At 48.7% G+C, this 12,917-nt stretch overlaps 4 protein-coding genes across 4 annotated transcripts; 2 read left to right on the top strand and 2 right to left on the bottom strand.

The window, feature by feature from the left end:
* The first annotated feature begins 120 nt into the window (after positions 1 to 120).
* On the top strand, positions 121 to 951 carry BDV17DRAFT_100989 (fungal specific transcription factor domain-containing protein). The gene is made up of 2 exons (XM_073753685.1): positions 121 to 627; positions 688 to 951. Exons 1-2 carry the CDS (start codon positions 160 to 162, stop codon positions 826 to 828), a joined length of 609 nt encoding a protein of 202 aa, XP_073614930.1. The 5' UTR covers positions 121 to 159; the 3' UTR covers positions 829 to 951.
* On the bottom strand, positions 951 to 2,433 carry BDV17DRAFT_298662 (SGNH/GDSL hydrolase family protein; the record flags this gene model as incomplete). The annotated part of the gene is made up of 3 exons (XM_073763725.1): positions 951 to 1,629; positions 1,679 to 2,223; positions 2,278 to 2,433. 3 exons carry the CDS (start codon positions 2,431 to 2,433, stop codon positions 1,074 to 1,076), a joined length of 1,257 nt encoding a protein of 418 aa, XP_073614929.1. The 3' UTR covers positions 951 to 1,073.
* Positions 2,434 to 2,720: 287 nt separating this feature from the next.
* Positions 2,721 to 5,558, top strand: aguA (alpha-glucuronidase). The gene has a single exon (XM_073763724.1). The coding sequence runs from the start codon at positions 2,877 to 2,879 to the stop codon at positions 5,424 to 5,426; it is 2,550 nt and encodes an 849-aa protein (XP_073614928.1). The 5' UTR covers positions 2,721 to 2,876; the 3' UTR covers positions 5,427 to 5,558.
* A 3,608-nt stretch (positions 5,559 to 9,166) lies between these two features.
* BDV17DRAFT_291844 (WD40 repeat domain-containing protein) lies at positions 9,167 to 11,525 on the bottom strand (the record flags this gene model as incomplete). The annotated part of the gene is made up of 2 exons (XM_073762219.1): positions 9,167 to 10,819; positions 10,869 to 11,525. 2 exons carry the CDS (start codon positions 11,523 to 11,525, stop codon positions 9,167 to 9,169), a joined length of 2,310 nt encoding a protein of 769 aa, XP_073614927.1.
* Between the last annotated feature and the right edge of the window lie 1,392 nt (positions 11,526 to 12,917).

The following is a 12,917-nucleotide window of genomic DNA, read 5'->3' as shown; positions in this document are numbered from 1 at the left end:
GGTCAGCTGTACTGATTGCTCAAAGTCTAGGATTGATGTAATTCGAAAGGAGGTTGGCCGCCGCCGGGTGTGGACTGAGCTGTGCATCCAAGATTGGTTCTCGATCGCGTTCTCAGAGAGCTACCTTGTCCATCTCCTAGACTTCAATCGAACAAACCGATGAATTGTACGAACGATGATATGACTGCCCTAACCGATGAAATTCCCACAGACGTGGGATACCACCGGTTGCTGTACGATGTGGCGCGGTTAACGCCTAGATTGCAGGATGATCTGGTACGATCAAACACCCTTTATACCAAGTACGAGCATGTTCTGAAGTGTGACGCGCAAATGTGTACCCTGGCGAGCAAACAAGTGCCATTCTGGCCGAGAGAAACCCCAATAGACGCCTCCTGGCCGTGCTACGCTCGATGGGCTAGACACTGCCTAACAATCAGCTCGGCTCACAAGATCATCATGATTCATCGCAAGTTTCTCTGGCCAAGCTTCACGAATCCGGTTTTTTCCTTCACTCGGAAAACATGTATTGCCGCGTCGAAAATAATTATTCGCGAATGTAGGACGGTGGTCGAAGAAAATGGACCCGTCTTGTGGATCTATCACACTTTTTGCGTAGTAGCTAGTGTAAGTTCCTCCTATGATCTTGAGTTAGTTCTCGAGAAAGCCAGGCTGACTGCCACTCAGATGATCCTTTGCTTGGACATGCTATTCCGCTCACCCTCCGAGTCAGAGCACGACGGCCATTGGGAGCTCGTGCAAGACGCACTCGCCATTTTGTCCCGTAGCCAGACCAGTATGATTGCGAAACGGGGTGTTAAATACTAAAAACTTCTATGCCTCTGGCGAATATCCTTGGGGCCCATGCGCGGTTCGATATGCACGACCCCGTTGAGGACATTTTGTTTTCAGCTCAGTATCGGTGAGATTTTTGAACTTCCTCGAGCCCAAAATGAAGGTTGTTCCAATACTAGTTGAAAAATATCTTGATCTTATCCTAGTATAACCATGGGACTTAGAAAAGAAGATATAAACCCAAAACTCGACCACTAACTAATCGCCAAATCCGACTTTTACTCTTTTCCTTCTTCCTGAAATATGTCCAGGTCGAATCGACGTACCAGTTCCCTGTAGCCAGCTACGTTTGGATGCAGAGGGTCTGCGGCAAACTCTGGTCTCAATCTGTCTCCGTCACCAATAAATGCGGCGAAGTCAAGGGTATGATCAAAGGGACTACTTTCCAGGATCCACTGATTGATTCTGACTCGAGTTGCCTCACGTAAAGGATGCTCATAGCCGCTTCCACCGAACGGAGTGATCGTTGCCCCGATAGTAACCAGCCCAGCGGCTCTACAATCCCGTATTATCTGCGTATATGCCTTCACCAGCCGATCGTAAAGACGCGCTTGTGTCTCTTTGTTGGGAGGTGATGGACCGATATCGTTAACGCCCTCGAAAATCATCACATACTTGACGCCCTTCTGTCCTATGGCATCACGATGATAGCGTGTCAGCAGAGGCGGGCCAAGTCCTCTTTCAAGTACAGCATTGCCATCAGCAGCCTGATTGTTAACGGCAATTTTTGTCAAGTTGTTCGCTTGCAGCCGTTGAGCCAGGAAATCAGGCCATCTTTAAGTGTCAGACACAAGATATCAAAGAGCTTAAGAAGCTCACTTACCGATTGTTCCCGTTGTTAGGATTGTTATACCCATCTGTAATACTATCACCAAGAATTACCAGGCCCAAGGTGTCCTTTTGGGCCCATGCCTCAACCGCACTAAGAAAGTACCAGTGCGTAGTATTACCTTGTACAACAGAAGATGCATCGACTTTGTTGCCCGTTTCCATCCACGATGTTGTCCGACTGCCTGGGTGGCCGGTGATATTGACACCCGCCTGTCCTTCCCTGCTGTAGATCGTTACAGCAATATTCGCCAAAGACGGTATGGAGAAGTCAACTGGGTCAGAGTAGGCAACTTGCTTTGGAGGAATAACTATGCTCCCGGCACCGTCGAAGGTAAGATGTTTGATAGTCGATACATCGATCCCGCCTACGCCTGAGTCTCCTCGCTCTGGCAGGGCAACGGACCCTGCAGTAATAGGCAAGTCCGATTGCCCAAAGAGATTGGAGAATTGTACACGGATGCGCTCAGCTCCAACAGACACCCGGACGGTTTGGCGTAGAGTTGCGTTCTCGAACTGGGCATGAGCGCCCTCTCGGCCCTTTGATGCTGTCAGAAATTATACTAGGAATAGCATGTACTTAACACCACTCACAAAGGGATTTGGTGGTAAGTAACGACTCTCCACCTCTTGAGCCATTGAAGTCCATGTTTCTGCCCAGACGTTGTTATCCTCCGGCCACTTGATAGCCGAGGCAGCTGCAGGGATCAGGAAGACCGCGCACCGCGTCAGCCAGCTGATTAGTTTCATTATAGCGTCTTTCACATCGAGGGTGATTGATGGAAAGACATGGTCAGCGGAATCATGATTAGAGGTATCTTCAACACGGAGTTTCTCCCGGCGCCAAGTTGGTGATCGCCGCCAATATTCCCCCCAGCGAAGACCTAAAATATAGGCCAATCAAAAGGAATTATATCCCCGGCTATACTGACTTGACACCCCTCACCCCGCACGCCAAGAGCCATGACACAAGTGGGTTCTCTTGAATATAGCCTGAGTCAAAGTCTCCAAGTGTGGAAAATTCCCACCGGATGGGCGCATCTTTGCCGAAATGGCAGGCCATTACCCGTTCTCGCCTGTACACAGGCCGTTTCATTTAAGTTCGGAGGACTCTCAGGCGGATGGAGCTCGATTGACTGAGAATCCAAGAATCAGCCAGGGAGGGAAGCTTAGGAATTGTGTGAGGATACAATATGCGAAACACCCTGCTACTGCTATGGATCGCATTGCTCGGCCACGCGGTTGCAGAAGATGGCCTGGCCGCCTGGCTGCGCTATGCACCGGTCCCGAACGCAGAATCATACCACGACTATTTACCCTCGGTCATTTTTCCATTGAACGCAACTGAAGGGCGACCGGTATATACTGCGGCCCACGAGCTGCTTGACGGTATCAGCGGCATGTACGGCAAGGCTCTCACTATCGATGCGGCCGGAACAGACAACGGCGATGATGTTCCAACAATAACAGTCGGCACAGTCGAAGCGTATATCGTGAGCGGCGGTGACAGGGATGGCCTGCCCGATCTCATTGAGGACGGATATTTTATCGGCGTATCAGGCGAGGGTGTATTGATCCTTGCCCAAAATGAGCGTGGAGCACTGTACGGAGCCTTCCAGTATCTCGAGCGGCTGGCCCAGGGAGACATCCCAGACACTTCCTTCGCATCAAACCCGGACGCTCCGATCAGATGGGTGAATCAATGGGACAACTTGCGGGATGGCGGCACTCACGGCAGCGTTGAGAGAGGGTATGGCGGTGACTCCATTTTCTTCTGGGATGGCAAGGTCCGCGACGACCTCACTCGCGCACGCCAATATGCTCGCTTACTGGCTTCGATTGGTCTCAATGCTGTCGTTGTCAACAATGTGAACGCGAACGAGACGATTCTGACTACGGAGAATATGGACGGCTTGGCCAGAATCGCTGACGTCTTTCGGCCATATGGAATCCAGTTAGGGTTGTCTCTGAACTTTGCCTCTCCCGAGTTACTCGGCGACTTGGATACCTTTGACCCCTTGGACGAGACGGTGATCGGCTGGTGGCACGCCGTCACCGATGAACTCTATAACAGGATCCCTGACATGGCTGGGTATCTAGTCAAGGCCAACTCCGAAGGCCAGCAGGGGCCCCTGACCTACAATCGCACTCTGGCCGACGGGGCAAATCTCTTTGCGCGGGCGCTGCAACCTCATGGCGGAATCATTATGTTTCGCGCGTTTGTGTATGATCATGAGACACTCAATCAAACGTTGAATTGGAAAGCCGACCGCGCAAACGCAGCTGTGGAGTTCTTCGAGGGCCTCGATTCCAAATTCGAAGACAATGTGGTTGTCCAGATAAAGAACGGCCCGATTGATTTTCAAGTCCGAGAGCCAGCTTCCCCTCTGTTCGCCCATCTAGAAGAGACGGCCAGCGCGATCGAGTTGCAAATCACCCAGGAGTACCTAGGGCAGCAAACCCACGTGGTGTACCTGGCGCCAATGTGGAAGGATGTTCTTGATTTCGACCTCCGAGTAGGGGGCGAGGACTCACCTGTTCGCGACATAATATGTGGGAAACGATTCGGCAAGACGCCCGGAGGCTACGCTGGTGTAGTCAACGTCGGATTAAACACAACCTGGCTTGGAAGTCACTTGGCGATGTCGAATCTCTACGCTTACGGAAAGCTGGCCTGGGACCCTTCGACAGATGCGGTAGACATTTTGCAAAAGTGGACCAAGATGACTTTCAGTCACGACCAGGAGGTTATTGATGTAATTACCCGGATTTCCATGGAGTCATGGCCAGCGTACGAGAATTACTCGGGAAATCTCGGTATCCAAACACTGACTGATATCCTCCTTGGCCATTTTGGGCCAAATCCAGCATCCCAGGACGGCAATCCTTGGGGCCAGTGGACGCGCGCTGACGGCGATAGTATTGGAATGGATCGCACTGTCTGGAATGGCACCGGCAATGCGGGTCAGTATCCCCAGGAGGTCTACCAGATGTACGAGGAGATCGAAACGACCCCCGATAACTTATTGCTGTGGTTCCATCATGTGCCGTACACGCACAACCTCAAGAGCGGCAAGACGGTAATTCAGCACTTCTACGACTCCCACTACAGTGGGAGTGCCACGGCGCAGACATTCGTCCCGCTCTGGGAGAGCCTCAAAGACAAGATCGACGTGGAGCGCTACCAGCATGTTCTGTTTCGCCTGGTTTACCAAGCGGGCCACTCGCTCGTCTGGCGCGACTCCATCAACAACTTCTATTTCAACAAGTCGGGCATTCATGATGAGGCCGGCCGTGTGGGAAACCACCCCTACCGAATTGAGGCTGAAGACATGGACCTGGAAGACTACGAGCCCTATCTTGTTAGTCCGTTCGAAGCCGCAAGCGGCTCTTATTGCATCGTCACGTCAGATAATGCGACCGAGGGCACGGCATGGACGAGGCTGACGGTGGAAACTGGCATATACAACGTCGCAGTGAACTACTACGACCAGGCAATCGGCAACTCGACCTGGAAATTATTCATCGACAGTGAGCTTGTTGGAGAGTGGAAAGGGGATCTTGAATATATTCTTGGCCGAGCACCATCCCCCTACATCGATGGGCAGACGGCAGCGCGCATTACTTTTAAGGATATTGATATCCAGACCGGGAGTATACTCCGAATTGTTGGGACACCAGATGGACGGGAGCCTGCGCCTGTGGACTATATTTCCATTCTGCCGGATGGCGTTATTGACTAGGCAGTGGCGACTTGTGAATCCCAGACGCGTTCAGAGGAGGCCTATCTCATGTAGCGAGCTGGACAAGTGTGATGCAGGCAGCCTCGAGATATATATTTGAAAACGTAGAAACCTACATGCAGCAGAACTAAGACCTACTAATATAAAGCTTGATGGCAATATCCTGTATCTTAAACCAATTTTACGAGCCCAATGGATCTTGTTTTATGATATCTGGAACTCCTAAACCATAACTGACATTCCTTGCTTCTCACCTTCGAACCCCTTCGGTACCAAATCCTGCTGGTCTGACCTGCCGCCTACGCTTGGAGAAGGGCTATTTTCGCGTGCACTCTTCTCAATTCCCGCTACACTGACGAATGTTTGCAAAGGATAAGAATCGCAGGGGTATTAGAATACTTTATTGCCGAAGCCCTTTGCATCAATGCCCTCCGTCCGGGTGTATTGGGTGTATTTGGCTAGAGATCGAGGGGAGGGAAAGACGGGCTTCATGAACGGAATCCATGCGAGCGTCACGCCAATTGCTTGCTGGCTCGATAATGCCCCGAATATTCGCGTTAGTGATAGTCAAAGTAAGGTCGGTGAAGTCAAGGAGAGAGAGGGAAACGAGGCGCATGATTGTTGCAACGCAGATACTGTTTGTTGAGAGTCAGACAACCAGACTGGTCAAGACTCGGCAAGTGAGGTGAAAGTCACAAAAGACCGACAGCGAACACTGCAATTAATGGCAGCTTCTGTGAAATGCGCATCTCCAGCTCCCAGAGGTACGGCATTGGCATAGTAAACATATTAGGTCTGTGACTGTTTCCAAGAGGTAATGGCTCAGGGTAGTGGGAGATTAAAACCATTATTTACCTGTTTAACATGGTTGTAGGACTATCAAAATAGGTATAGGTAACTAAGATATAACTAAGGTGAATCTCTACCCTTATCCCGGCTACCGAGGATGTTTGAACTCGAGAGTGTTTTCGTTTAAGTAGATTTAACCTCACTCTGATCGCCGATTAATCACCCACAGATCACTTTGCTCACCCTGCTCAATCCTAATAGACTGCAGGATACAGGCTTGGCGGAAACCCTCATCCTGAACAGACATAGCCTGCTTTGTAGAGCTCCAGGATTATTCTCTTGTTTTTACTTACTTATACTCGACCGCGCAATGTTCACCCTTTAAGGTAAGTATAGAGATCTATTTAAAGGCATGGAATCCCCGGGGTCCTAGGTATAGTATAGCCACTCTTTTTATTTACTCAAGCCTAAAGAATTTCGCGTAATAGTAAAGCTAAAAACAATCCATCACCGTACGTCTAATAGATCAAAGTCAAAAAGCTAATAATATTATTGTCGAGGAGGTACTCTTTTCTGCAAAGCCTTTAAATTCAGCCAAGAATATAATGCGGATATTATAGTAGCAGTCTAGCTGAGGAAAAATAGATAGATCTCTACTTTTAACGCAAATAACCAATGGTTTCCTTCTCAAGAGGGCTTGGTAGGCATTACTGTCTTTTTTCCCGAATTACACTAATACTTTTAGGCGCTTTGCTATCCCACACCTTTGAAAATAACTTGGCAAGAGCTGGCTGCCAGATACAGAAAAAGTAAATAGGCAGATAATTCAATAGATACTCATATAGTTCAGATACGTACAAAGATATTATTTCGGTTCATCCATAACCGCTCTATTTATACGGGAAAGACTGCCCTTTGGAATTTAGTCAGTGAGCGCTTTTTTAAATATATATATTGTTGAGCAGCCTCTCCATGCTTTCTTCCGCAGAAACAAATGCCTTTACTATATGGATCGGGAAGAGAACATGACTTTTAGTATATTTCTTTTTTATAATACATATGGGAAAGCATGGCCTACGCATTCCCATGTTGGGGGGCTTTGGACTGTCGGAAACAAGTGTGGAACTTGGATGGTTTAGAAGCAACATCCTGCCAAAGCAATAGTCCGAGCTCTTCCGATTGTACTCGTCAATCCTTCAGTTCAACATTGGTCAACTAACGAGTCGATTCTAAATCAAGTCACAGGATAATTAAGAGGGCTTTTGGTTGAACACACTCTTGTCTACTTAGGAGTACACAAACAGAGCACTTATATTTTTAGGAGGCAATGTCCAGTGATCTACCAGCGTGGCAAAATTCGAGTCTATTCCTAGATGCTTTTAGAGATCGTCCATGACTCCCAGGAGAGTCGGTTCGTTCAGCAAAGTGCAGGCAAAATTAATACAGAGCTAAAAAGAGAAGGAACAATGTTCAACACTTTCCTACTTTACTAATATAACTTGCGACCGGCTCAGTGTACCACTTGTCGTAGAACTCGGCTAGATCTATATAAGTTGACTGGCATGGGAATTAACCGCGGCGAAGACCCACCAGAAAGGGGATTGAGCTTATCCCTCAGAGTAGGTGGCCTTTGAATACCACTGCTCGCTATTATTAGCACGAAAGGCTTGATAAAGCTCTCGTAGAATATTGTGCCTGCATCCTAACCGTTACCATACTATTCTCTAGCAAGCATCACGGAAACTTATATTGTATACCTTTTTTTGTCTTAGGATCCTCATCGAGGTGACGAGCAAGCTTTTTATAGCCCTGGAAAGAGGACACGGTTTTCAAGATACCTCTGCTGACAAGAGGAGCGCGGTAAAGACTTCACTTACATAGGAACAAGGCAGAGTAATAACCTGGAGGCTAAACCAGGAGCACTTCAAGGCATTGCTCTGTAGGAAGCTCTTATAGCCCAATTCAGCGGTTAAGCGAAGTGTCTTTTTCAGCTTATCTTTTGTGACTTTAAGTTTGCTTTTACATTTGCTGTACAAAGATTTTGCCCAGCCCACTATCTCTTGGAGTGAGGTATCCGCCAGTGTCAACGCCTTGATATTATTATCTTGGACTGAGTTGAGGTAGAGAGCTTTGAACTTGATACGAGCAAGAAGGTCATAGTAGTCTTGCTGTTTGACAGGAAAAATAAGAGACTCGATTGCATGAATATAATTTCTGGAAGCTATAACTCAGTTTAGCAAATTCATGGTAAATTGGGATCACTTCTTTGTTGTTGCCTCGCGCGCAGAACTTGCAGAACGGGTTGGAAAAGAATTCATCCACAAGGGCCTTGTTTGCGTTATTATACCAGAGCTAATTTGCATAATCCTGGAAATCTAGGGAATACTATCAGCATTCTTTATTTCTCTGCATGCTCTATCATTCTTCCTTTACTGGTCATATTGCTGATACTATTAGCGCTTGACGAGTAACCAGCCATATTTCTTCTCAGGCGTAGAAGATAAGATATTGGTAGAATGTTGTGCGGGTTTTAAAGACAATAACTAAAGGTGCACTGCGTGGAAGCCGAGAAAGTTGATAGGAGTAAGGGAGGTCATGGAATTATTCAACATCCGTCCTGGAGACTAGAAAGTAACGAAACATGGCGCATCCACAACAAGATATAAATACCCAAAGAATAAGTACAATGTCACAATCAAACCAATTCAAGCACAGTAGTCTGACCAAACCTATTCACAAAAACCAGAGTCTTGTTCGAGGTAGCCTAAAGTTGAGCCTTTATATTCGGGCGGAAGCCAAAGCACTCTCTGTCCATCTATTGTGACCCATTCTCCTTCAACAAAGATGAAGCCTGTTGGTTGTCGCTGCAGAGCGCTATTGGGAACTAATTCACCCGAGCGAACATCAATCCACCCAGTCTCCGTCACGAGATATTGGCTATCGTCAGAATATCACATACTCGAGGCAGAATGCTCCCGGTTGAGTACTTTTTTGCTGGTTCCAGTGCCAGCATCCCAGAACTCGAGGCTGGACGTTAGGGCAGCGACAATCTTGCCGTCAGGCGAAAAGGCTACAATATTTGATGGTTCAATGCTTTCCAATGTCTGCGTCCAGTCGCCTGTAGCTACATCTAGCAGTTTGACGGTGTGTGGTGGATCCAGGGTCAAGGATACTGCGGCGAGGAGCCTGCTATCGGGTGAGAAGGCGATGTAGGGTGTAGTATATCCCTCGGCTTTGTGATTGCAGTTGCCAGTAGCAAGGTCCCAGATCTGGATGAGTTCAAATGAGGCGGTCGCAAAGGCCTTCCCGTCCGGTGAAAAGGCCATGGAATTGACGAGGTCGGGGAGGTAAAGTGTCCGGGTGCAGACGCTGCTTGCGGTGTCTCGGAGCTGTACGGTGCTATCTGTGCCTAAGGCGATAGTCTTGCTGTCTGGTGATAAGGCTATATTCCTGAATATCTCGGTGGTGACTTCAACGGGCTGGTCGCCGGCGATTGCGGTAGTATCCCACACTCGCGCCCTGAAATCATTTGAAGCAGACGCAAGCTTCTGGCTATCAGGCGAAAAGGCAAGAGAATTAATAGTTTCAGTATGGCCTTCGAGAGCTTTAACCCAGGCACCGGTAGCAGCATTGAAGAGCTTGATACAATGCTTTGCGTCTGAAGCAACGGTGCGGCCATCGGAAGAAAAGGCAATACAGGATCCACGGTGACCCTCGACAAGGACTTTGCAGTGACCATTATCAAGGTTCCAGAGATGTATGCCATTGCGCGATGCCGACGCAAGCGTCTTGCCGTCTGGCGAGAAGGATAAAGCGCATATTTCAAGAGAGTCAGGGTTCTCGAGAGTCCGTCCACAGGCAGCAGTAGCAGTGTCCCACACTTGTAATGGGCCATCTTTGGCAGCTGAAGCAATGCTCTTACCGTCGGACGAGAAAGTTATGGAAACGACCTCTGAGCCACAGCCACCAGGAGTCTTCTTAAATGCACCGCTGGTAGCATCCCAGATCTCCAGGGTTCCATCATTTAAGCCCTTAACAATGGTATTTCCATCGGGTGAGATGCCTATTCGTGTGGATGCTGAATCGTCCTCCCACAGCTGTCCTGACCTATCAGGCGAAATATTGGAGGTAGAAGTAGTAACATTCCACGTCTGCATTTGCCCATACGCTGAAACCAAGGTAAGGGTCTTGCTATCTGGTGAGAAGCCCGAGAATGGTCTCTTGAACTCAATGATCCTTTTGCAGAACCCAGTGGCAGTGTCCCAGAGTCTTACATTCCGGAGTGAAGCTACTGCAAGAGTCTTGCCATCTGGTGAGAAAGTGACATGCTCCATGGGGATACCAGAACTGTGATCAAATTGGTAACCATGTTCAAGAGTTTGAAGACTTGAATCCCAACCATTTTTCACGCCTGCAATAGCTTTGATGAGTGGGAGACTTTCCTCCCAGTACCATTCCTTGACAGTTGCGTTGGTCGGACATAAAGCAAGAGGGGCACCATATATCTGCAACGGCGCGCCTTCTATGGCTGGCCGGTATCTGACAACAAACTTCTCGGCATCTTTCAAGAAAGCAACCAGTTCAGAACTCTTGTTCGGACTCGACTGTGATTCATTAAAATCAGAGTGTGATCGTAGGTGATATATGACGTACCTGGACCGCGGATAAAAGCTTCTTGATTGACCTTACTCCAGCCGAGAGGTTATGAACCAAGCTCAGACTCTCAAGCCAATGGAGCAAATGATTTTGTAGGAAAGTAAAGACCCCCCCACTGTCACCGAGCTGATTCCCGTCCGGCATGCTCTGAATATCCACTGCGCAGAGATGATCGACCCAGAACTCACAAGAATAGCGGATTGAAGCCAACGGATCCGGGCGAGGGGGCTTGATATCTTCTGATAGCGTAGCAGGCTGTAGAATGTACATGTTCGCGGCTAGCTTAGCGGTCATTGCATGAATTGCGCGTTGGCTGAACTCTGCATGTCCCTGAGCAGGCCCACCCTGCTGAGGCCGAGCTGCGTAGTTGGTCTCCAGGTATTCCCTGGCAGACTGGTGAATCGGATACACTGTATCATCCCTGGTAACCAGGAAGGAGCCGTATTTCCCAGCAATTACAGCCGCCGGGACTCGCGCAGGCAGACCCGCACATACGCCTACCTCGGGTAAGGAGAGGGGACGATGGGCAAGACAAGCAGCGACCAGAACATTCTTACAGAATTGGACACTGGATTCCTGTTCCTTCTCAATCTTGTTCATCAAATCATCATACAGCTTGTCGAGACCGCGGGGTTTGCTGCGAATAAGCTCCATGGCCGTCCAGGGATCGGCTGTGGCGAGTTGCCGAAAGACAAGAGCTACCCACAAGAAAATGTTATTCGCTCGCTCATTAATTTCCCGAGGTATGTCATTGACTAGCTGATCATCGTACCCCTCTATTCCGCGGAAGGTAGAGAGCTTGTGGTTGATGTACGCCTGGACCGCACCCCCCCTGACTTTGAACGTCGAGCTGGACCAGGGTCCCTGGAACGTGGTCCTTAAGGTCTTTGCCCACACGGGCCTCTAATCGACTAGTGATGAGCCACTTCACCTTGTCGGTCAGTGTCAGGGACTCGGAAATGAGTTCTTTCAGGTGTTAGGCCATGACGTCGTCGGATGCCTGTTGGTCACACTCATCAAGAGCATCGACCATAAGATAAGCAGGCGACAGCTGGGGATCACGCAACATGCCCTTGAACATCCTCGACAGGGACCAGAATGCATTGGTGTCTCTGAACTTGTCTGCACGAAACTCTTATAGTCTTGCAAAATATGCGAGAACAGATGTGGCTGTTGAATAAGCAGGAGCCAGATCAATGATCGCAGGACAGCTGTGGGATTGTTGACATTCTTATCCGAGCTCTGACAGAAAAAGTAAGACATGGCCGGTGCGGAACTAGCTGGCGCGTGGTTCAGTTCACGAATGATTCCAATCAAGAGCATGGTCTTTCCTGTGCCGGCAGGTCCATGTACCCACAGTACTCGAGATGGCTGGTCATCACTCCACTCGTTGAAAGCTTGATACTCCTTGGTGCTGAGGATCCATTGGTATGCTTCCTGAAGCACCTTGTCTCTGGTGCCCTCAATCTTTTCAATAGTGTCTTGTGTATCGACAACACGGAGGTCTCGCAGACATTCTCTCCTGGTATCAGACTCCTCGTATGTTGTCTGATGTACTGCTCGGAATCCTAAATAAGGCTGGTTTCCGCACCCTTGACGCTCTGCAACTGACCCTCCCAGTCATCGAAGTTAACCAGGCCGCGAAGAAAATTGAGGCCTTGGTTGCGGTAATAGGTACAGGTACTTCTCATCTGCTACAGGAGAAGAGCCTTAATAGGCACCTAGAAGCGCGTATCATACAAAAATTCGAAGCTGTCCGAATACCTAATATCTCGTATACCAGCCATTTGCAGCGATGACTGCCTGCACCCGGTGAGGCATGGTAGTAGATAGCTTTATAAGCACCTGTTCTTCAATATCATTCCATACCTCCACTGCCGTATGAATTAGGTCCTGAAGTGCCTCTTCAGTATCTTGTGATGCTGTAATTCAAGAGTAGACTGCGGCAACATCCGCTATATATCCAAATCCGCATATCCGCGGATATGGATGTAATCTGATATCCAAGTATCCGCAACGATATGATGTAGATAGTAAAAGGTATCC

Source organism: Aspergillus undulatus, assembly GCF_047715775.1.
Source record: "Aspergillus undulatus strain CBS 261.88 unplaced genomic scaffold BDV17scaffold_28, whole genome shotgun sequence".
In the NCBI taxonomy this organism is placed as follows: domain Eukaryota; kingdom Fungi; phylum Ascomycota; class Eurotiomycetes; order Eurotiales; family Aspergillaceae; genus Aspergillus; species Aspergillus undulatus.
The sequence above is the reverse complement of the archived record's forward strand: the minus strand, read 5'-3'. Positions and strand labels throughout refer to the sequence as shown.

Excerpts from the sequence above, each read along its gene's own strand:
- BDV17DRAFT_100989 (XM_073753685.1), top strand. The coding sequence starts at position 160 with ATGAATTGTACGAACGATGATATGACTGCCCTAACCGATGAAATTCCC. Across the intron at positions 628-687 it reads CTTTTTGCGTAGTAGCTAGT|ATGATCCTTTGCTTGGACAT; the intron begins GTAAGTTCCTCC and ends ACTGCCACTCAG.
- aguA (XM_073763724.1), top strand. The coding sequence starts at position 2,877 with ATGCGAAACACCCTGCTACTGCTATGGATCGCATTGCTCGGCCACGCG.